This window comes from Sturnira hondurensis, unplaced genomic scaffold, assembly GCF_014824575.4.
Source record: "Sturnira hondurensis isolate 20B ecotype Veracruz unplaced genomic scaffold, ASM1482457v3 Scaffold0009178, whole genome shotgun sequence".
Classification (NCBI taxonomy): domain Eukaryota; kingdom Metazoa; phylum Chordata; class Mammalia; order Chiroptera; family Phyllostomidae; genus Sturnira; species Sturnira hondurensis.
This window is the reverse complement of record NW_028081809.1, coordinates 3,071,541-3,096,851: the sequence shown is the minus strand read 5'-3', so window position 1 is coordinate 3,096,851 and position 25,311 is coordinate 3,071,541. Positions and strand designations below refer to the sequence as shown.

The 25,311-nt window shown below is 48.2% G+C and overlaps 1 protein-coding gene across 3 annotated transcripts in view; it reads right to left on the bottom strand.

Moving 5' to 3' along the window:
* Nucleotides 1-25,068, bottom strand: part of CRACDL (CRACD like) — a 124,855-nt gene extending 99,787 nt beyond the window's left edge. For 2 of the 3 annotated variants that reach the window (XM_037056801.1, XM_037056802.1), the window contains exon 1: nt 23,899-23,957. In XM_037056801.1, coding sequence (XP_036912696.1) covers nt 23,899-23,936 — 38 coding nt within the window. In that variant the 5' untranslated portion in view covers nt 23,937-23,957. Of the gene's footprint in view, nt 1-23,898; nt 23,958-24,320 lie in introns of those variants that run through there. The other variant, XM_037056803.1, reaches the window with a different exon arrangement.
* Between the last annotated feature and the right edge of the window lie 243 nt (nt 25,069-25,311).

Here is a 25,311-nt window from a genome sequence, read left to right as displayed (position 1 = left end):
GTTTCATGGAACAACACTCAGAATCTTCAGAGGGCCACGACCTTCACTTGAGAAGTGGACTTAGCCTCACAATTTCCATGAAAATTCTACATGTACAGAAATTTAAGTCATTTACACCTCACCTGTTTTCCCTCAGGCTGGACTGAGTCCTTGCATAACTAGTCAGAATATCCCAAAGGTTTGGAGGTCTATGCAGAAAGAGCCCAATGCCTGAAGCTTGTTTCCCCCATCCCTAGGTTTAAAAGCTTAATGCAAATGCTATGAATAGAGGCTATACAAATATGCCCTGATTTTAAGCCTCACACAGTGAATCAGCATTTTTGAAACTATGCTCCTGAGAGACTTCAGTGAGAAGTTTCCACTAAAAATTCAGAAGATTGGCAGAGTTTCTGAGCATACCCTGAGATTCTTTTTTTCCAGAGCCCTAGGTTGCAGTAAGAAATTCTTAAGTTATGATATTTGCATCAGATTCCCTGTGCTGCTTAAGGGGTATTTATTTATTCATAAGATTATTTTCTTTATTGGATTCATTTTTTCTTGATTTACATGGAACAGCTGTGCAATGAAATCGCTGTAACTTTTGAGAAGTGAGCAGGTCTGGAAAAATCCCTATTAAATGTCTGAGAAAGTGGTCATGATTATTAGATGAAGGATCCCAGAGGACGTTGAAAACTTTTCCATGTAATATGGACCCAAGCGACCATCACCAGCCTTTGGTTCATGAAACCTGCAAATGCAAACTGAGCTGTCAGACTGCAGGACACTGGCAAACACTGGCCATGCAAAACGGAATTTCCTCCCCTCGCACATTCCTGCCACTGACCTGCCAAGGCCCACTGAAATCTGATGCCAGGCCGCCCTCCCAGTGGAACAGGGCCCTGGCACTGAATGCTCCATCTGGGCACACCCCAAGCCACCTGGCCAGCTGCTCTTTTTCCCTGGTTCCCTCGTGGCCAGAACAATCTTGCTGCTGAGCCACCTGTAGTCTCACAGAGCTGGTCCCCAGGTCCAGGGCTCATGGTGAGGCGGGAAGTGGCTAAGGGCCAACAACTTGGCCGAGAAAAGAAGACAATAAAAGGAACAGTTAGCAGGGCTCTGGCAGGTTTTGAAAAGGGATAATTTAATCCTGAAGGAGGAAACTGCTGCATTTTGTGCAGATCTCAACCCTTCAGCTGAATAAAACATCAAGCAGCTAGATACCAGCTTTTTCACTGTGTCCCTTCTCCCCTGTATCACACTTGGGGGAATTCTGACCCCCTTCCAGAACACACCACATGCATTTTGAGAACAGTAGACAGCAGTATGTTCTTTGAAAAAAGAGTCTGACAAGTTCTTTCTTTCCCAAACTACTGTTCTGAGGACCCCGCCCCCCCCCCAAATCAGAGTCAGCTCTGGCTCATTTCCCCCTAAACAAGGCACATACCAGTCACACACACTCTCCAGCTGCTGCCTCATCTCTGGATCTATTCTTGCTCCAAACTCTAAGATTCTCTCATTATGCCCAGTGTTCTGGGTGGGACCTGGGGGGTTGTCCTGATGGGATGATGCCAGCCACCGCATGAAGTGCTGAATTGAGAAGCAGGACACCCACCATGCTCATGATTTTGGTCCTAATGCAGGAACCTCCCTTCCGCTCTCTGTACCTCCGGCCTCAGGTCCCTTGTCCTTCAAAGGGGCATTTTAATTCTTGCCTTGCCCACCTCACAATTAATGTGGGGCCTGAACAAGACTGGAATGCATGCATGCCTTGGAAAGAATAGATGGCCACACCAATGGGAAAGATTCTCCAGATCAGGGGCCCCTTTGAAAAATGCCCCCAGGTCCTGGCCCCAGGTGCCAACAGAGGGGCATGGAAAGGCTGTGAGCCTGTGAGCACTTACAGAAGGTCCTGGTCCTCTGTGTGCAGAGCACTAGGTTGGGCACTAAAGGGACAACGTGGACAGAAGTTCCTGAACTCTCACAGATGAACATTTCTTCTCTTCATGTGCTAGGTCCAGGTGTGGTCTGACACAGCTTAACTGAGATTGCCCTGGGACAGACATGGATAAGGAGAGCCAGGTCTAACTAGGGCAGCAATGTCAGGGCAAGAAGGGAGGCACCTGCTGGGACAGGAGCTTCCAGCTATACTTGGAGCCAGCCCTCCCCGGCTTCCTGAACCTGAACACTAGTGACCAAGGCCAGGCCAGCATCTAAGGCCAAAATTGCCTGCTGAGCCTCAAAGCTGGGCCACCTGGAAACCTTCAGATGTTGTTTTCTTCCTCGGTGTTCTCTACACAGGATTAAACCCACAGAAACCCCGAGCACGCCTACCCTCTGCTCGCGTGTGTTGCACATGGCAACGGGAAAACCACAGAGGGAACGTGCTCATACGGCATACCAAAACCTTTAAAAATGTTTTCTCTGGGACAATGCTGACACACATATGATTGAATATTTTACGGTCCCACCTGGCTGACTCACAGTGACGACAGGAGTGCGGGCCTTCCCCACCTTGGGAGGCACAAAGTCTGCCCTGCTCTCTGCTCTGGTGAGCAGCAGGAGTGGTGAATGTCACTGTCCTGTTTCCTCTGGTGATGGCCGGCCACTGGCTTTCTGGGCAGCATACCCGTACCAGAGGGTGAGGGGGGCAGCAAATGGGGCAGGGGACGACAAAGCCTTTTTAAATCCTCACCTGAGGGTATGTTTTTATTGATTTTAGAGATGAAGGAGGAGAGGGAAAGAAAGAGAGAGAAACATCTTTGTGAGAGAAACATCAATGGGTAGTCTCCTGCACATGCCCCAACTGAGGGATCAAACCCACAAGGTAGGTATTTGCTGCGACCAGTAACTGAACCTGCAATCTTTTGGTGTACGGGACAACACTCCAACCAGCTGAGTGACCCATCCAGGGCAGAGGACAAAGCATTTTGCAATTTATTAAAATACCCAGGCTAACCACTCTCACCTTTTGAACAAAAAGGCAGTTTGCAAAGAGCGAAAGCACGCTAGCAGAAGGAGCAGGCAGGCTGTGCTGTCCAGTGGCAGGTCAGCTCAGGTTCGGTTTGGCTCTGCCTGCCTGGGTGTGATATGGCAGATGACAGCACTGAGCTGCAGAACGTGAGCAGGGAGCACGGTGATGCTCACACCTGCCTGCCACTTGCAACTTGGGGGTGGCATGGCCATACCCATCTGTCCCCCACATTTCTCAGGCATGTTAGGGTCACACCAGCTCTGGTTACAGAAGCCTGCTCCTTCAACACACTGTTCATGTGCAATAGGGTGTGTGGCAGAAACAAGGCAGCCACCCCCTTCCCAAAGTCCTGAAGCCGCTGCAGCTCAGGGCTGCCTGCCTTTGCCTCTCTACCCCCCTCCCCACCCCCATCTGGCACAGCCACCCCCTCCACTGCAGGAAACACAGCTGAACTAATTCTGGGCTCCCTGCCACCCGCACAAGCCCACGCTGCACATGTTCTGACTCATTTCTGAGGCGCCCAGAAGCAGGGCCCAGGAGAAAGCTGCAAGGCACCCACCGGGCACTTTCAACAAGTCCAGGGCCAGAGCTCCTCAGGCCTCAGTGGAACCTGGAAGCAGACCTGAGGCCTCTCACCACCTCAGCCAAATCACACTGGTAAGAGATGAGACCAGATTTTAAACTCCATGAATTTCTTGAGATAACCAGCCATATACTCATAGTATATAATCAGGGAGTTAAAATCTAGAGTTAAAAATCATCTAAATCTGTATCACTCTTTACCATCAAGGCCCATTTTGGCAGGTGGGAAGTTCTCACCCTATTGCCAAAGTTCTCAACCATAAAAAGCATTAAATCAGAAACAAAGGGAGAATATTTACATCTAAAAGCTCAATTTAAAAACCATTTACTGAATACCTATTATGCATTATTATTCTTCTGCATCCTCAAGAAATCTCAGTCTGGGGGGAGGCAGACACTTGTGACATTTACCTGCTGTGGAGGTACATACAGGGGCTGGAGAGGCAGCAGTGGGGAACAGTGTGTCTGCCCAGGGGGTAAGGGGGCGGGGGAAGAGCCATCTGCAGGCAGTCTGCTGAGGGGACCGAGTGGGCAGTGTGGACACGGGTCTGAGGCCTGAGGCCTGCGGCGTTTGGGATGTTTGCAGAACAGGGAGTGTCAAGGCCGGAACCTGTGGGCAGTGAGGGGAGGAGCAAGAGTGAGAAGTGGTTAGACATGGAGACACAGGTCAGACTTGGAAGACCTGACACCAAGTCCCTCAGTAATCAAGGACCACACCTCCCACTGCAGGGCAGGACAGGGCATCCAGGGAGTCCCGGGGAGACCCTAACCAATGTAAGTTGTTGGGCAAGCTACTCCCACACTCCAAGCCTCACAATAATAAGAACAATCAATCAGAACAAAACCTACCTTTCAGCATTCTGAAGGTTATATAAGCTAAGCTGTGTGAGACCCTGTGACTGTGATCCTGCAGTGACCCAGGAGGATGGACGTCATGGGGCCAGGGGTAAGGGGTTACCCAGTTTAGAGCCAGCTCCTCTGTTTAGAAGTAGTGCCACCTGGGGAAGTCAGTTAACCCTTGGAGTCCCTGCCTCCTCCTCAAGAAGAATGGGAAGAATGTGTGCCCTGTTAATAGACTTGGAAATCAACTCTCTATTGCAGGCTTTTATTATCGTCTTGTCATTCCCCGTGACACACTGACCAGTGTGGGACTGGCCAGCTGGCCCACATGCCCACTCCAGGTCAGGAGTCAGCAACAGTCAGGAAACCCACCAGGGAGGAGAGACTGAGCCAAAGTGCCCAGGTAACTGTGTTCCCAGAATTTGTCTACAGGCCCTTCCACTTCACCAGTCTCCCCCTCCACCTGCTGCTGTGCCACCCAGCCAGCTCAACAACCGAGTGGAAACTGACTCCAAGAAGCCTCTGAACCTCCCCCAGGCATGCAGTATCATAGAGCTGGGATTTCAGGGGAAGGCTCCCCTCTCTATGTGGGCATTGCATCCACATGCATGTGGATGCCACTAGCATAGACACACACAAAAGGCACACTGGGGGACCTTCGGACACAAGGAAGGGTCCCTGAGCAACCCAACAGAGTCCTGCTCACCCCATGCTAAGAACAGCCACTACCCCTCAGGGCTCAATTCCCGGGCTCCTCCCCTGCCTCCAGACCTTATCCCCAGGCTCCCTGAATCTTCAGCCAGACCAGGCTCCTGCATGCAGGGCAAGTAGAAGACACCTTTACCTGGAGTGGGGCAGACATCGCTCGGCTGAGCCCACTGGGCCTCTACATGAGCCTCTGCTCCCACCTGCCCCTGCTACCGCCCTGGATATAGGTGCCAGGCCTGTCACCAATACCCACTAGGGCTCTCAGATCACACAGGCTAGATGTGGTCTAGAAGGACCAACTATATTTTCCATTCTCTTTGAAGGAGACTTTTTAAAAATTGGAGTCCCTGCTGGGGAGGAAGAAGCCCTGCCCATTCCCTCACCTGTCCACTAGGGAGAGGTGACCCCCAAGTTCACAAAGGTGCCTCCCTGCACTGTTACCACAGAGAAGATCAGCGTAGCCCTGGGGCAAATGCCTTTTGGTCAGTGCCCCTCCCTGGTAGGACTTGCACAGCCCGCCTCCCTTTTTCTTGGGTCCAATTTTTGAGTCTCTTCTCTGGAATTCAACATTCCTGAGAGAGAAGAAAGGACAGGATGAATCTCAGCCCTGAGGCTGCTCCCAGTGCAGGTCTCCAGCCCCTTGGTGGATTGCCTGGCAATGGCAGGGGCCCAGTGGTCCAAGGATGTAGTCCAGGGCAGGACAGCCAGGTCCCTGAGCACCACCTCCCTGGTCAATCAGGGTCTCTGCAGAGTAGGTGGGTTTGGTGAAATAGTTGGCCTAGGAAGCTCAAGATAAAAAAAAAATAATAGAAGGAGGTCAGCAGGTTGGGAGTATCCATTTCTTGGCCTGGCCTCTGGACTAGCTGACCCCAACTTGGATATGAAATGACAGAAAACGACATCATGTGACAGAACTTAGGAGACTCAAGCCCAAGGAGAAGGGGGTACAAAGTACAGGAGAGGGGCAACCCTTACCATCCCCTTTCTTCCAAGAGTGGCCAAGACCTTCCTTTGGGCCCAGGAGAGCCCAGGAGGAGGCCAGGGCAGTTTATCATAGTGGACTCACTCCTGAACTCACTGGAGGCACCTCCCAGAACTTCAGGAGATAAGTGAGGCAATAAATGGGGTGGAGGCATGCCAAGGCCTATTACCAGCCCAAAGGGCCAGGGGTGTCTGAGAAAATGCCTGTCCTGAGACCTGGGGAAGCCTGGAGTCCTGGAGGACTGCCCCAGTGTGTGCCAATCCAGGAGACAGGGAAGAAAGACCTGTGAAAACACCCGAGAGCAGAGGGAGGAAGGCCATCAGTTGCCTCTAGGTGAAGGACCAGAGCTGAGGGGTGGCGGCGTGAGGGCTGCACTGGGCAGGCAAAGAGAAAGACTGCTGTGCACAGAGGGGCCAGTGGGAGGGGGAAGCACTGTCAGCAGGCCTGGGCCTGGATGGGCAGGCCAGCCATCGATGGGCAGCAGTGCTGCCAGGGCTCAAGTAATGCATGAAGGTCACACACCACTCACCAACTGGTGACAAGAGGTCAAGTTTCTTCAACAAAGCTTTTTCCAATTCTCCGACCGAGGTGAAACATAAGGGCACTTCTTCACGTCTGCTAACCAGCACTCAGTCTCCTGTAGCCAAAATCAAAGCTCTGACCATTCAGGTTGTGAATGCTCAGGCATTCAAATGTATGGCCAAACCTTCATTTTGGCAAATTATAGCATGTGGTCTCTGTGCTGGCCAGATTGCTGTCCTCAAAGTCACTGTCAGGCCTGGAAAACAGTCCCAAACTTTCAGAGAGGGATGAAGAGCAGGACCCAAACTCCCACCTCAGGGTACACTTAGAAAAATGCGAATTTTCCTCATTAGTTCATTGGATTGTTTTAAAAAAAGGAAGAAAAAATCAACCATGCCATATCCACACAAGGGATACTTCTCAGTAATAAAAAGGAATAAATCATTGATATGCACAATTACATGGACAAATCACAGGGAAAATAATTATAGGCTGAAAGAAGTCAGACAGAGGGAGTATACAATGTATGATTCCATTTATAGAGCATCCTAGGGAATATAAACTGAATAATAGTGACAGAGAGCAGGCCAGGGGTTGCCTTGCAGGGGACAGGGAAAGGGAGGGATGGAAGGAATAGACTGCAAAGAGCAGGAGGTATTTCTGGGGGTGATGGTGTGTTCATTATCTTGATTGTGCTATTGCTTTTACAGGAGTATACATATATCAAAACTTATCAAAGTATTCACTTCAAATGTATGCATTGCAGACTGGCACAACCACTATGGAAAACAGTATGGAATTTTCTAAGAAAACTAAAAATGAATCTGCCTTTTGACCCAGCAATTCCACTGCTGGGATTATAACCTAAGGACCCTAAAACACCAATCCAAAAGGACCTACGCACACCAATGTTCACAGCAGCACAATTTACAATAGCCAAGAGTTGGAAGGAACCTAGGTGCCCAGCAGTAAATGAATGGATCAAAAAACTATGGTACATTTACACAATGGAATTCTATGCAGCAGAAAGAAAGAGCTCCTTCCTCTTGCAATAGCATGGATGGAACTGGAAAGCATTATGCTGAGTGAAATAAGCCAGTTGGTGAAAGACAAATACCATATGATCTCATCTTTAACAGGAACCTAAACAACAAAAAAACAAGCAAGCAAAATATAACCAAAGACACTGAAATAGAGAATAGGCTGACAGGGACCAGAGGGGAAAGGGGAGGGAATTTCAGAGGAAAAGAGGAAGGATTCATAGAAACAAGTATAAAGGACACATGGACAATAACTAAGGGGGATGGAAATGGGAGGGAGGTGGGGAGCATGGGGGGGGGGTGCTGGGATGGGAGTAAAAAACAGAAAACTATACTTGAACAATAATTAAATAAAAAATAAAATAAAAGAGTAATCAGAAAAAAATATATGTAGATTAAATGTCAATTGTTTCTCAATAAAGTTCTTTTTTAAAAAGTAAACCTCAGAAATTAAAAGAAAATACAGAAAAATATTATATCTCCCATAATTCTACCAGAGCTAACTAGAAACATTTTTATATGTTTCCTTCTAGTCTTGTCCCTATATGTACACATAAAAATACATAAATTTGTTTTTATGTACAATGAGACTCTTTTTAAAAGTTTTATATTTTATGAATTTTCCTCTTCTTTTAAAAAAGTTTTATGTCCTGAGTTTTGGGTTCAGTTTTGAACTCCAATCCTTCATGTACATGGAGAACACAGGGTGGGGACAGCAGCTCCCAGGGAAGGGGTGAGGGGCAGGGAGAAGGGAGGAGTGCCCAGGGCAAAGCCTGTCTGGACCCTGATGGACCCAGGAACATGCAGCAGTGTCTGTCTATTACCCTGAGGGAAAGCCTGGCCAGTGTCAGCACCCCTCTCTGGCTCAGTTTACCCGAACCTCCTCTAAATCAAGCCTAAATGACAGTGCCTGGTATCCATTACCTGATCAATCAAAATTCACTGAAAAAATGAAGACGACATATTCTCCCAACACATCTCCAGTCTTCACTTTGGCCCTTTCCCTTTCTCTCTTCCCACTCTGCCTCCAGCTCCGACCACCATCCTTCCTGCTTCTTCATTTAGCCTTGATCACGATGTTTCCTCTGACTAAGCATCCTCCGCAAATGATCCCAAGGGCTAGACCGAGCTCCGGCGTTAAGAATGACTCATTCCCTGTCACTGCGTGTTTAAATTGCTTCCAAATCTTCACCTTTATAAATAATATTGTGATGAACATCCTCATACAGAAATCTTTGGACTGCAGAGTTAATTGTTTCCATGGGAAAAATTCCTGGAAGTGGAATCATCATGATACAAAGATATATTCTTTTAAGAGTTTTGGGACATAGTGCCAAACTGCTTGGCAGAAAGCCTGTATCTTCCACTCCGAAAGGCATAAGAGCATCCTTCCACATACTCCCCTTGCATTGGGTACCATCATTCACAAAAACAACACACCCAAACATTTGATAGCAAAAAAACAGTATCTTCTTTGAAGGTGCACCTATTTAATTACTGTAAGATGAATTTTCTGCCATTCCACTCACTGCCATTTATTTCTTCTTATATGAACTAATTCATATCCTTCACTCACTCTGCCATTGGGAAGTTCATTTATAACAAGGTTCTTCAAATGCTTATTAAAGTTGTTTAGGTGAGAGGAGATTTGTCATAAATGTTGCAGGCCTTTTTTCTCAGTTGATCAACTACCTGTTAATTGCACTCAGGGTTTTTCTTTCAGCATACTAAGGACTTTATTCCCCCTGATGAATTAACAAAAACATTTTTGGCCTTGTCCTTTCTTCCTCTGATGTTGTGTTTCTCACCCATAATTTCTTAAATACTTACCTAAAATGAATTTAATGATTTCATTTTTACATTTAAAATTTTAATGCACATGGAATATACTTTGGGGTTTGATATAGTTGAGAAATGTGACGGTTTCCCAAGTGTTTAAATATTAATGAAATCTATTAACTTCTGTTTTCCAGACTTTCTAGTCTGTTTCATGGATAGGCTTTCTATTCCCATCCCAATGCCCAAATGTTTATATATTTTTTAAAGATTTTATTTATTTATACTTTGGAGGGGAAGGGAAGGAGAGAGGGAGAGAAATATCAATGTATGGTTGCCTCTCATGCATCCCTTGCTGGGAACTGGCCTGCAACCCAGGCATGTGCCCTGACTGGGAATGTTTATATTATTATAAATTAATAATTATGTTTTAATATCTGGTAGGTTATCCACCCAGATTCTGGCTGGGAAAGGCATTAAATCCAAAAATTAACTTGGGAACTTAAATATTTAAAATATTGATCCCTGCCTTCCAGGAGCATGCAAAATATCTCTGTGTATGCCCACATACATTCATTCATAAAGTCACAGCACAACTTGATGGTATTCTTCACAGAGGTTCCACACATTTCCTACAAGCACCCTTCCTAGATGTTCTAGCTTTGCTTCTATCATGAATAGAACAGGCTCCCCGTCACACTTCCTGAATTTATCAAGGGCAGAGAGGCTATACCATACACACTTCCACACACAGGCAGTCTTTGCAGTCCCATGAGCCAAGCACAGCTGGTTCTAAAGCCTTTATGAATGGTCACCCTGTGGGCACCCAGGACCATGACCATGACCCTGAGAGATGCCAGCACTTTCCTCCAGAATGCAGGACCTCCCCAGGTTAGCTGCAGCCTAGTACTCTTAAACTCCTTTGCCCTCAAAAGCCCTCCACACGGTCCACACCCTGTCCCATCAGACACAACCCATCCCTGAGATGAAACTCCCTGGCTTCCTGCAGAAATGACATGCATTCCTCTAGATCCATTCAAATGCTGCCTCCATACCCCAAATTCATTCATCCCCACTGGGCTTGCATTTTGTGGAGTGACCCTTATCTTAGCCTACTTTATGATAAGAGTTATCCACATGTCTGTTCCCAGTTAGGTGACTCTGTGAAGGCTCAGCCCACATCTAAGCCACCCTGTCTCAAATCACAGTGCTGGGCACAAGGCTGCAACAAATGCATTTTGACAACCTGAATGAAGGGAACTGGAAACCTGCACCACGGTGTGGCAAAGCCACTTGTCCCTGCTCACTCCCCAAGTCATGAGGAAGAAGTACTCTAGGAAAATAGCGAAGCCCACAGATCTGAAGACAAAGGAATGACTGTGCCTCTTCAGAGCAGAGAGGGTGCAAGCCAGCCCAACCCTGCACTCTTGGAATGTCCTCAGACAAGGTCTTGGGATCCTCCCTCCCACAGGAACGTGGAAGCCCCAGATTGAGAAATCAAAACTGCCCATGGCCCAGACAAGGTCAAGTGAAGGCCAAGACTGTCAGCTGCACACAGGAGATTCACCTGGAAAGCCTGTTAAATGCAAACTACAGTCCCACCCAAACCTTCCTGAGTGAGCCTGGGAGGTGAGGCAAAAGCAGCCATACCGGTACTGACACCAGGCCAAGGAAGAGCCCAGGTAAGCACACCTCTATCATCCAGGCTTTTCCTGAATGAGGCAATGTCAACAAGCAATGAAGAAGGGAACCAACATTAGACACTGCTAAAGGCCAGGTACTGGGCTAGGAAGGCACTTGACATGTATAATCTAATCCCCTCGGCAAAGGTGTATGAATTACGGCCCCAACTTAGAAAAGTAGAAACATAGCCTCAGGTCTAATACTAATCACCAAGTGACCAGGCTGGGACTAGTACTAAAACACACACACACACCACAAACCAACAACTCCCCTATATTTGATAAATCCAATCTTTGCTGTTTTACCTAAGACTCTGAAGGTCCTAAAATTTCCAAGCCTCTCTTGTGGTGCCTAAGCCCAAGGCACTCAGGGCCTGGTCCTGAGCTGCAGAAACTAGCTGCTTGCCTTCACAGAATGGGCACTGTTCAAGCTGGAGTCATTCCAGGATCCCTGCTTATCCTTTAGCCCTGTTCTACACCCGTGCATTACTGAGCCAAGCCAGTGAGTGGTGCCCTGCTACCCTGGGTCATCCCGCCTCTGTGACTCTGCTGAGGCAGTACTACAGGTCAGGAGGGCCCTCTGCCACATACCTAGCCAGGGCCACAGTATGACTTTCTTGGCTCTAGGCACTTTTGCCTTCATGGGCCCCTTCTTCTATTTAAAAAATAAATAAACAGTATATTTTACAGTGACATCAGTATACAGATAAATATATTATTGTATATTTAAAGAATTTCTTTGACCTAAAGTTCATGTCTTACTTCTCATTTCAGAGTAAGTTAAAGCATTTCTGTGGATCCCTGAAACTACTATGGACCCTCCACACTGTGCCGCCCATGCCAGTGGCCCTGTGGCTCTGCCCTACCATGCATGAGCACCTTGGGATCCCCTGGACACTTCCCATGAAAGACCCAGCTCAAGCGTGGCCAGTACCTTTATGACCCAGATTCCTCCCATCCCTGCCACATGGAATCTGCTGCCTCTACCCTTCACACTCACTGTACTTGCACCACTGTGTATACAGCTACTGTTTAGACTGTGAGTTCCACAGGGGCCTGGATAAATGTGTACTAAGGAAAACTGAACAGAATGAAGTTAACTTTTATCAATGAAACTAATGGATGAATTGACAGGTCTGTTTGAGGGACTTTCGTCTGATTTTCTTGTGGCCATACACAAGGTCTAAAAAAGTCCAGCCATTGTTAATATAATAAGAATGGTTTTGTGGGACATTGAGGTAACCTGGCAGCCAAGGTGAACAATGTGTGTGAACAATGTTGTGAACTTTGAACTGCACGTGTGTGAACAATGATGACTTCACTGTACTACTTGGCAGGGCCAATAGACACCATTGAGTGAGCATGTGTACTGTGTGGCCATCTCATTCAAAATGACTGAACAGGTAGAGCAATGAATCTGCGCCAAATTTTGCATTAAGTTTGAACATTCCTCCACAGAAACTATTTGGATGATCCAGAAGGCTAAAGTTATGGGCAACGGGTGACTGGCAGCTCCATCACAACAACGCGCCTGCTCATGCATCACATCTTGTGCAGAGTTTTTTGGTGAAACGTCAAATCAAACAGATGACTCAGCCCACCTACAGCCTTGATTTGGCACCCTGTGACTTTTGGCTTTTCCCAAAACTAAAATCCCCTTTGTAAGGGAAGAGATTTTGGACCATTGATGAGATTCAGGAAAATATGGCGGGGCAGCTGATGGTGATTGGGAGAACTGTGTGAGGTCCCAACTTTGAAGGGGTCTGAGGCATCACTGTCCAGTGTATAATGTTTCTTGTATCTTGTATCTTCTTCAATAAATGTTTCTATTTTTCATAGTACATGGCTGGATACCTTCTGGACAGACCTCGTATTTCATATTCAAATCAATTCAACACCCAGTTATCTCTCACAGGTGAATAGAAAGCCAAGGTGCCCATCAAGACTGGGCCACTTAGGAAGGACATGCTTGCAAAAGTCTCACAGCCTTGTGGAAGAGTCCCGGTAGAAAAGGGGTCTGATGTGCCTCACGGTCCTTAAGTGGCTAAAACAACCTGTGTATTTCTAATGCTGTAGTTCTACTGGGCTGGGACACCTCACACACTTTGGAAGTAGTGCAGTGGCCGATGCTTGGGATTGCTTTTAATGCTGGAATGCTAACAAAAAAAAATGCAGAATTAAAGAAAATTAAGTAGTAGTTAATCATTGGAATGTTGGTGTTACTTACCCTGCTACATGTTTTAAATTTGTCTATATGTTTGGTTACCTCTTTTAGACTATATTCCTCACCTAAAGATACATTTATTGATTTTAGAGAGAGAGAAAGGGAAAGAGAGAGAAACACCAGTGTGAGAGAGAAACATTGACCAGTTGCCTCCTGTATGTGCCCTGACTGGGAATTGAACTCACAACCTTTTGATGTATGGGATGACACTTCAACCAGCTGAGCAGTCTGGCCGGGGTTAGACCATATTCTCTTAATTCATATATATTTTTAATGGAAGTATTTTGTCCTAAAAAAATCTGGGAGTAGAAAACCACACTTGGTCTCATCACGGGATGAAGCCTCACACTGCAGATGCACTATAATCCCAGGCACCCCCAGTGGAATCTGCTTAAGTTGCAGGCAATGTCCCCTGGAAGAAACAACAAACTGCAAAAGAGCATACCCACTTTTTGGAAAGGCTACAAATAGTAAGTCTTCAAACAGAGACCCTTAGTTCTTTGCATGTGAATCACTGATGTACAATTATCTGAAAATGGAATCACTATGATGTCACAGACATATACAGATTATTTTTCAGTATGTGTAGATATGATTAGTAAAATACAATGTCATCTAGATGAGCTTCAAAATTCATGGTGTCTTTTTGTTTATATATTTTTTCTTCCTTGACAGATCATGAAAATATCATTATTTTCATGTAAAAGGTTTCCCAAATTGTTCAATATTACAAAGAGACTCTCGCACTTAGAAAGACCAGGGACGCATCAAGGGAGGGCTGACAGCAGTGAAGAAGCCACACCCCGTGGCAGGCCATCCCAGAGAATGCTCCCTAAGGTGAATCCAGCTGGGAATTCTAGTTGGCCTGACAGAAAGGAGCGTCCACTGTAACTTTGTACCAAAGACTATAAGTCCATCCATCTATCAGGAGAGCAAAGAACTATAACATTGTGGTGATATTATAACCTAAGTGTTTATTTGGGAACTGGGGAGAAACAAGAACAGATGATGTTTGGGAAGTATTTGCTCCTTCGGCTAATCATGCTGGCACATGGTGAGCAGTTCACCCTGGATCACACTCAGGACACAGACACACTCGTGCCATCTGACCATGGGCTCTAGTTGCTAAAGACAATGTCTTTCCTGGACGCCTTCCTTAGCATGTATTCCTTAAAGGGCTGAAAACACAGCAGTCCACTCAGGGGGTGCTTGGAATGGCAGAAACACCTGAATGCACAGTAATTACGCACAAAGCCTGTTTGAAGAGCCAAGGAGAAATACTGTTCATAAATTGACTGCTGAACAATTGTTAACTCATGAGAAAAAAAAAGGCCATTAGCTTAGCAGTCTGTGAATTCTTGCTTCCTACCCAGGCCTGGTAACGGGGGGAGGGGGGCTGTTTAACATTCACATGACACAGCCAAGACAGAGCAAAGAGAACCAAGGGTTCTCCATTGTGGAGAGAAAGCAGCCGACAGTCACAACCCTGCCCTTCCCATTTAGGCAGGCTGCCGCGTACAAGACAAGTCTGTAGAAACAATCTGTATGGGGCTTCACCATGTCTTTCTGCTTATTTGGAGCTTAGGCTGGTGAAGCCTCCAATCTATCTTCTCAGAGAAGGGACTGGGGCTCCATCACAGAGCTCTGAAGAGGACCAATGACTGATTCAGTGACACAGGGACCAGGCCCACCATATCCATGGCTAATTTCTGTGACTCTCACCTCTGCCTGCATCATATATAACATAAAAAGTACAAAATTAAAAAACAAAGAAAGTTTGAGATTCTCCTCACCACCCTGCCCCCCCCCCCCCCCCCCCCCCATNCCCCCCCCCCCCCCCCCCCCCCCGCCATTTGTTCACTGCCTGCTGGAGGCTGGGAAACCATGGCTTCCCTCCCACCAGGCTTCCACATGATGGACTTTTCTGAGCATCTCTGCTAAAGGGGCCCAAGCATCAGGTTTTCTGGTGGGTGGTCACATTTCCACATATGGACACTTAGCAGCGAGTGGGACCTTCCACAACCCCACCCTGAGCAGCTGGCAGCCAGCTGAGGTGGTCATTGCTGCAGGTCTGGCCAAGAGCCAAGCTTCTAGCAATTCTGCCAGTGCTGAATTGCATGCATTAAACTCTCTTCTGCTAAACAAACTCTTGTGCATCCTTAAGAGCACAGATGCTAAAGGTGCTGTTGACCAAGATGCAGAAATCTCATAGGAAGACTCCTTGGTGTGAAATTGTTTTTGGAAGGACATGTCCAAGGAGGAAGCTTGTGTATACACAGGAAATCTACTGAGGTGATGTGCAAAAGAGCACGGACAAAGATGTTCACTGTCGTGCTGTTACTAAAGACAAAGAAATGACCTACCTAAACGTCCATCCAAAGAGGGCTTGAGCAAGTAAGCTGAGGCCTACCCATATGTTGGAGGTCCTCACAACCACAGGAACTAGTGCTACAGAAGACTATCTAGTAATGTGGAAATGAGACTCAACAGATATTACTAGTTTTGAGAGGCATCCCACAAAACAAGACCTGACAGCTTTTTAAATATATACCTTTGGGCATATGTGCATATATAAATATTCAGTACAGCACAGACTAATATTGGAAGGCTATGGCCCCAAATGTTGCCGGGATCCTGCTCATGATCTGCCCATGGGAGTGCTGGAAATAGAGACTATCTGTTACGGTGGACCTGGCCCTGAGCCACACAAGGGACCAGTCAAAGAGCAGACTGGCTGGAATGAGCCAAATGACAAGCCTGGTCCAAGCCCCAGACGGCAGGCAGGCCTGCTCTGCGCCAAGTTCCCTATCTTTCCGGCCTTCCCTGCTTGCTGGCCTGGCCAAGTCCTGTCCCCAGTGGTTCCTCCACCACCTAGAGATCCACCTGGGCTATCCTAGGACCCATGAAGTACATCCAGTAATTCCAGTTCTAAATGTGGTGCCAGAGGAGCCCTGCCTTCTCAGTTCCAAGGCCCACACTTGCTCACAAAGGCCATGTAGGCAAGATGACACTGGCCAAGCCTTGGAAAACGGATGACTCAGACCTTCAAAGTGCTTGTGTTTATATGTCAAGAACCCATTTTCACCCAGAGAGTATACTGAAAATGCTAATCTATGGTGCTTAAAGTGTTTGACTTCCAATGGAACATGCAGCTGACACCCAGCAACCGTCCAAAAACAGGTGACCAATTCTATTCCTGTGGAAATGATTCCAGTTCACAGAGAGTGAATCACCAGGTGGAGTGGTGTGACCATGTGGTTCAGAGGTCATGTGGGTGGGTCTGACCCCCAACAAACCCTGCCTCCGCCTCCTCATTCCATGAGCAGAGTCAGCACTGCAGCTTCTAAGTCACAAAGCCTCCCTGCAGAAAGGACCCACAGAAAGTTCTTGGTACCACTCTTTCGGAGAAGGAGGGTGAGAGAAAACATGAACCATTAAGGTATTAAATCAACATGGCCCCCAAGGATTTAGGTGTAAACCCAGGTTAGCATAGCAGGCACAGAGAGGAAATGGGGCTTCAGAATGGCTCACAGCATGCCCCACATTGGCTACAGAGTAGTGAGCTCAAGAGATTCAGGTCTGTGGAAAACATCATGCTAAGCGAAATAAGCCAGAGAAAGACCAACACTGTACAATCTCACTTATACGTAGAATCTAATGAACAAGCTGAACTGACAAACAGAAACAGGAGCTTAGATACACAGAACAGACTAACCGTTGTCAGAGGGGAGGGGCCTCAGAGGGCTGGGTAAAAAAGGGTAAAAGGATTAAGCAAAAAAAAAAAAATATATATATATATATATATACACACACATCTCACACAGACACAGATGCAAAATGGTGTCATCCAGGGGGAAAGGGGGTGGGGAAGGGAAAGAGGGGGTAAATGGGGACAGAAAGAGACTTTAGTTGGATGATGGGTGCACAATACCGTGTGCAGATGATAATACGCTAGCTGGTATCTAATGGCGCTAAATATCCTTGTACACCATGACCTGATCCGGTCATGGTACACAAGAGGAACCTAATGTAGGTCTTAATTTACTTGAAACCTCTATGGTTTTGTTAACCAGTATTACCCCAATAAACTCAATAAATAAAGGACCCAAGTCTGAGTCTCTGCCCTTAAACAAAGTGTGGCCTCCACACCCACTGCACCTGTTCTGTGCCTGTCAGGTGCAGACACTGTGCCTGGCCACAGAGATGTAACCAGACCAAAAGAGCTGGAAGTTGAGACTACCTTGCACAAGGCTCAAAGCAGCATATATAGTGTGGCTAATGAACGAATGACCATTCATTCCCAAGGTCACTTCTTTCCTGAGGAGCTGAGAGCAGAAACCAGCCCTGAACACACTTTTCAGTGTCCATCTGCAAACCTAAAGTGGGAGTGAACAAGCTACATAAGCCTGTTCAAACCTACCCCTGGCTCCAGAGGTCCCCAAGCACCACAGGTTCACCCATCTCAATGGGACAACGGCTTCACAAAAGTATACCCAACCTGGAAAGTGATTTTAAGAGGCCAATTTAGTGTTCTGTAATGTCCTTTGTTGTACTGTTTGAAAACATTCAATTCTTAAGAAAAGACAGCAAAGGGAATGGATGACTTGTAAGATATATTAAGTATAGATAAATAGTCGGGAAGTAAAGCACGTATGTATTAGACACAGAAAGCTGTTGGAGGACCAAGAGACACCTACTATTCATGAGGCTACATATAGCCAGGTAGCTAGCTGGGCAGTAAATGTTCATGATATGCTAACCGGTATCTAATGGTGCTAAATATTCCTGAGATGGTGGTCATGGTATACAAGAGGAACCTAATTTAGGTCTTAATTCAGCCACCCACTGGTGACACCCATTCTGGTCCTCCAATCCACGACTGCTCGCCAAGTCTCTGGCAAGCCACAGATGTGGCAGTGCAGAACTGTCCCTACACTTGCCAGTAGGACCACGTGTATCACTGGCCTGGCACCTCCCATCCCTGGCCCCACTGCTAGTACTTTAACTCTGGTCCCTGTGATCACGTATTAGTGGGGAAAACTGAAGCTGCAGAGCGAGATGGAACTCACGAACTCTGTGGACCCTGGGCCTAGGGGCTGAGGGTCCCTCCCCTGCTTCTGTTACCTTTCCCATTTCCTCCCCCTTCCTTGTCAGTGTGTGCTTTAAACTGCACCAAGGTCATCATCACTCACCTGACATCTCCCAATAGCTCTTGTTGGGAGCACCCTGTATGCAGATTTGCTCATTTTTCCTTCATGCCATCAGATCCCTGTGCAGAAGGACCCTTGATTACTTTAGGTACTTTGCTAGGGGATCACCATTGGGAATTATAATAAGTGCTCTCTCACCTAAGGAAGACAATGGAAGAGTAACAGCTATGAATAATTTATGAAGCATTTTCTCCACTGATATAGTATCTCAAGTGCGGGTGTGTGTGTGTGTGTGTGTGTGTGAGAGAGAGGGAGAGAGAGAATCACCAGCTCACCAGCCCCATAGTATGGTGTGTCTGAGGTCACAGGCCCTGTAAGTGGCAGAGCTGACACTGGAGTGCTGACTACCTGTTGCAGACCACTCTGCCTGGTTCTAGGAATCGTATCTCAACCCCTTGTGGCTAAGGGCAAGGGACGACCTCTGGAACTGGAGCAGCAGGAAACAAAGCTTGTCTCTGGTAGCAAATGCTGACTCAGTTTCTTCTCCCTGCCCCCAAAGGTTGGTCAGAAGTCAATGACAGGTATGATCCCTCACAGCAGGGGGGCAACCTAAGCCAGACTCAATCACTTGGGAGGCCTTCATGGAAGGAGGGGGGGTGCGGGGGGGGGGCTGCAACAAAGAGGGAGCAATGGACTCTCACCCCTCCAGGCTTTGACAAAGCCCAGGTCCCCATGTTCTCTGGGAGAAGTGCTTCCTGGCTCTAATCCCCTTAAGCCTGAATACCTGATGGGGAAGGGTGCAGCTCCTTGCCTTGCTAGAGAATATCTTGGGAAAGAATCTGGCATCACAAAGACTTACTGATAAACCTGTGAAATCTGCTCTGCTAAGAGTGCTTTCATTCATATGTTAAGGGTTCTAAGGAAGAAACCCTAAAACTCTGTTCCTGACAGACTCTGACTCATAGTAAGCCCTCGGATCTCTTTGAAATGTTATCTACTGTTTGATCCTTGCCGCCCTGTATTCCTGTGTATTAGAACCCAATAAAAGGCCCTGGAGGAAGGGGGTGGAGGCCTTTTTCTCCTTGGAGAAACTGGCCGCTGCTGGCCTTTGTTTCCCTTGAGAAACTGGCCACTGCCCACGGCCTTTTCCCTCTGGGAAAATGGCCACCTCTCCTCCCTAAGCAGATCACATCATATCTCTGTCATGATTACTTTCCATCCGTGGCACACAGGAGGACTTGCGAGGAAGGCCGCCCCCACAACTAGCCACTGGCACCCCCTGGCTGGACTACCTGCTTTAAGAGAGTAAAACACTGTCACATCCCACACTGATGGCGGCCGTTCTGATAGTGCTTTGTTGGGAAGCATGTGCCCCACAGCTAATGCTTCTGCTGCCTCCCACAGACATGAGAATCAGGGGCAGGAACCAACAGAGCTTGGTGTATGGACCTCAGATGGGAGGCAAGTCTCCTGGAAGTTCTCAATCTTCAGACATTAAAAATTAGTCCCACACACCAGGGCCAGGAGGAGGCTTGAGCAAACCAATAACTTTCTATTCCTCGCTTTTCAGAGGATCTTTCATAACTTCTCTCCAAAGATACCTTAATAATAAGAAAAATGTTGGAGAGCCTTCCTACCAGGAAGCTGAGCAGGAACAGTGCAAGTGCCGAGTACTGGAGTTAGGAGCTGACTCTGGAGAAAGGCTGTCCCCAGTTGCCAGCCACAGCTGTCTCACTGTGTCTGGCCAATCTGCCGAGTGCTTGCATGGCATCTCCTGGTTCGACGCGCACTGAGTCAGGATTAAGGGTTAAACCACATTAAAGCACCACAAAGAATTCTAAGGTAGTGCATCAGAATTGCAAATGTGTCTGAAGGACTTATTACCTGACCTAAAAATTTGAAATGATTGCTCAGATGCAGATATCTTAAAAAACAGGATTAAATGAAAATTCCTCTGATTTCTATTAGGTTGGAGAAAACACAGCAATTTAGAATGTTGTCCTACCTACAGGTGGCACTAACTGTACCAGGGTTTACAGGTACCTAGACAATGAAAGGGATCAGCAGGGCACCAAGGAGAGTCCAGCCACAGCCGGGCCCCAAAAGGCTACCCTGGGCAGGTCTTTCTGTCTCCAGGGGTTCAAGAGCTCCTGCTTATGGGACGTTATTTTTCATCTCATGTTCATGTGGCCAAGAATTAATGTTACTTAAAGTTACACCTCCTCCAAGAAGCCTTCCCTGACCACTTTGCCTTCCACCCACTGAGTGTGTTCAAAACCTAGCCTTGGGTCTCAAAAGAGGCGAATCCTAGTCAAGTAATTCCTAAGTATCCCAAAGAGGCAATTATGTCTGGGACTTTTCTGTATTTCCTCAACTGCTTTTAAGAAATGCCAGGTACACAGTAGACCATTCTGACGATGAAGAAAGCATGAAAGGATTGGAAGACACTAATCCACATGAAACTGACTTACTGGGCTGGGCTCAGTACTGTACAAGCAGGAAGCATTTCTCTTCTCCCCTCTATCAACCCTTCACAGCAGCTCTTTCTCCTGCTTCCTCCCAGCCCCTGACTGGTTTCTCCAGCAGTTCCCCCTACCCCAGCTTTTCCGGTCTTTTTCAGGTGATAAAAAGTCCAATGCACATAACCCAGGTTGAAACCCAGAGAGACAGAGAAGGGGGAAGGAAGGGAGCTTCCTGTCTCTCTTCCCGGCTTGCTCCTCCCAGCACCAGGATGCATGAGCGGACCTGACTGTCCACCAGCCCCCCTTGGCTGGACTACCTGCTTTAAGAAAGTAAAATACCCCTGACACTTTCACATCCCATATTGGTGGCAGCCATTCTGACAGTGGTTTCTTGGGAAGCATGTGCTTTACCACAGGTAATGCTTCTGCTGCCTGCTGGTTTCTCCAGGGATGGGGAATTAACCAAAAAGGAGGTTTAAATGCCCTTTACACATCACGAGTGAAGCTTGGAAGCTTTCACCCGGGCATTACTCTAAGCCACAAAATACAGAGGAGAGAAGATCCAACCTAAGAAAGATTCCTGCCCCCCAGGTAGAAAAAAGCTCTTCCAGTACAGGGTGGGGGTGGAGAACCTGGCAAGGCCCCTCTCTCTTTGCACCTGGCCTGGAGGGGGAGAGCTGGTGAGGGAAGAAAGACCCCTGTGAGGCAGAGGGGGACATGGAAAGCATGGAGAGTGTTCATCCTGCTTCCTGCTGGGAACACTGGGGGTCACTCAGTACAGCATAAATGGCATCCTAACAAGGCCCCGACAACCTGAACAGGTGGTCCTGTGCCCAGTAGGGCAGGACCAAGAGGCAGGAGGCAGGTCCCCTGCTGTAGCTCACCCCACTGACACCTGGCTAGACAACACTCAGTGGAAACAGGAGAAGGCTCAGTGGTGGTGGTGGGGAGCTCATCAGAGGATCAGATGACCAATAAGAGGACACTCTCCGCCACACCCTGATGTGACCACAACCTACTCTGGGTGCCCAGAGACCACCTGCAGCAAGAATGGGGCCCCACAGTGACCTGGAGAGACTGAGAGGCTGATTCTCAAGGGACCAAAGCAGCTTTAAACCAGATAGTGACTATGATAACATCACTTGAATTAGGTTCAAGAAAATCACAATCGTGAGCTAGGACAAAATATAACAAAAAGAACCAAAGTCATTGGTTTGGGTAGCAAAATTAAATTCTCTTAAAATAACGGCTGCACAGCACTGCGTGTAGTTGGTCAGCTCTACCCCTTCCACAATAAGCCTGGACAGGGAACATCTCTACTCTGACTCAAACACTTCTGTGGGAACCCATGCAAGATTGATGAGGGTCCATGCATGACAAGGCACAAGGCTAACTTCCAAAGGAAAAGCAGGTGAACACAAGCTTACCAAGGCAAATCCAGGTCTACCACGCCATTGTGGAAAACTGATCAGCTAGGAGGGCCGGGCATTTCTGCACAGTCTCCCATTTATTCCTGACAGCATCCTGTGAGCTGGCTATCATTACTTCCATTCTGCCAAGTAGCCAACTGAGACTCAGCAAGATTCAGAGACAAGTGCAAGATGACCAAGCTCAGCAGCGATACTACTAGGATAAACACTCTTTAGCATGTCCAGTATGCCTCGTCCTGCACAGCAGCCAGATGCATAACATCCATGGAGGGTCCACTGGCTTTAATTTCTAAGTAAAAAAGTGTGCTTAGAGAGCTTAAGAAACTTGATCCTCAGGCAAGTCTAGAGCTGGGGTGAGGCAAGTAAGGCACTCACCTTAAGCACAAAATTTAAGGGGTACCAAAAAACTCTGTGAAATCAACAAAACAAACAAGCAAGCAAAATATGACCAAAGACACTGAAATACGGAACAGGCTGACAGGGACCAGAGGGGAGAGGGGAGAGAATCACAGGGGGAAAGGGGATGGACTCACATGAACAAGTATAAAGGACACATGGACAATAACTAAGGTGGGGGGTGGAAATGGGAGGGAGGTGGAGAGCACTGGCAGGGGACAGGGCTGGAAATATAAGACAGAAAACTGTACTTGAACAAGAATTAAATAAAAAATAATAAATAATTAAATAAAGGGAAAAAATTTTTAAATAAATTCAAGGTGGATAAAAGAAAAAAGAAAAAAACCTCTGTGAGATCGATGTTTTCATGCAGTGTTTTCAAACACCAAAATTAACACAAAATCCACATTGTAGATAATGTTAAAATTTTAAATGAAGACAAGATTAGCATTACTTACTGATCTCAAGCTCCACCATGGAGAAGCCCAGCAGTGGGGCACAGCCAGGAAGCCAGGCCAGCTCACCTCTTCTGCTCTAGTCCCCAAAGGCAGGCCCTAGATGTCCCTGAACTGCATCATCTCTAGATATGCTTCTCCCCGTAACTTTCCGACCTTGAAGGGCTCTTAGGGGTAACTACAATGGCCTGTCTTCTCTGGTGTGAGTGGTGTGACTGAACTCCAAGGAGAATATGGGGTCTAAACAGATTCTGTTCCTTAGTCATGGGTGCCTTATGTAAATGAGGGAAACTTGCCCTTGGATAAGAGAGGATATTTTAAGACATCAGCTTGAGAAGGTGTGGGGTGGGCTCAAAAAGGATCACACAGCTGCTTGTCTCCCACTTGAAGGATTTCCTGGCTCACAATTAAGTGTTCAGCAGCGACACGACGCCAGCTGTCCGCCTGCACCCACACAAGTCCAAGTCCACGCTGGCATCCGTTTCGCTGTGCATTTCAAAAGCCCAACGTCAGCTCATTTGAGTAACTACTTAGTTACATTTGTTAACCTCATATTAAAGCCATGCCTGATAGGAAGCGTCTGTTCAACAAATATTTGTGGATTAAAAGTTTGAACACTTCTAAGATCAAACCCAGAATCCCTTACAGCTGGCTTGTACTAAACAAAGCCTAAAGCTTGTTTAACAGATAAACTATTACCTAAGTATAAGGAAGACAGTGAATGAATTTGTCCACATTTTGTCCTGCAGTGGCCTTTCGGAGCAGGAGGCACATATCTTTCCTATACTAACAAACTCCACCCTGCAAGGCTGGCTCCCCTCACCTTCTATTTTCTTAACCATTACCTGCCAGGCTTCGCCTCCCAGGTCTAAGTCAAGTCCAGCAAACTGAGCAAAAGGAAACTTCAAAGCGCACCGGCTCACCTTGCCCCAGGCCCTGCCCCAACGGCCCACCCACGGCGGTCCGAGGGGCAACTGCCGGCGAGTGGCCCTGCCCTCCGCTTTCCCGCACTGGCCCCGACGTCCCGACACTACACGTCCGCGCCAGCTCCGTCCTAACCGCGCTCCGCAGGTTCTCAGCCCCCTTGCCCCGCAGCCAACCCAAGTACCGGCGCCCAGTACCTGCACAGGTGACGGCGGGCTGCGCCAGCTCCGGTGCTACCGGCGGCCCCGCAGGACCCTGAAGCCCAGACACCGCGCAGCAGGTGGCCGCTGGCCTCGAGACGGCGGCCGGAGTCCGGGACTCGCGCCGGCACGATCCTCCCGCGGCAGCGCGCGCGCTCCCAGTCGGTGCTGCTCGCTCGGCCGCGCCGCACGCCGCGGGGGCGGACGCCGTTCCGCTGGCTCGGCCGCCGCACGCCGCCCCCGCCAGCCTCTCTCGAGAGCGTCGGAGGAGTCTGCCCAGGGGCCCTGCCGGGAGCGGCGGGAGGGTCCGGGGCGGCGGGGGTGGCCCCCTGGCCCCACGGGAACCTTCCCCACCTGCCCGCGTGGCGGCGCTGTCGGGGCTCCGGGACTAGCGGCTCAGACCTCCGCCGGCCACGGGCGCCTGAGACCCTGACGGGTCTGCAGGGCGAGGCCAAGTCCCGGCGCCCCAACTCCAGTCGCCCCCTTCCAGGTCACCTGGCCTTCGTGTGTCACATGGGCCTGGGGCTCCGGATCCTCCTCGGGAAGCTCTCCGCCCACGGGCTGGGCCAAAGGGAGTGGGCTCCGGGGTGGGAAGTGCGTATTTGAATAAAAGTAAAAGTTGGTTTTGATTTGTTTTGTTTTGTTTTAATAGCCGGGTGAGTCTCCGGCGTCTTCAGGTTAATGGAGGAAGCTGCCGCCCTGTCTTGAGGTGATTCACTGTTGTGACACCGCAAGTGTGGGAAGGCAGGCTGCTGAGGACTTCGCAGCCGCACCGGCTCCCCTTTTTTCTTTCACAGACAGGCGGGTCTGCGTGGGGACACAGCCTTTGGAGACGTGCTGACCCCGGCTGGGAAGAGGGGGCGGATGCCCAGTTTAACCCGCTGGAAACTCGCGCCTGGGTCGCCCCCACCCCGCCACGGGCCGAGAGCAGGCAAAGAGGAGGAATGAACTGTGTTCCGGCAGGCACCATGGCCGCAACAGCTCACAC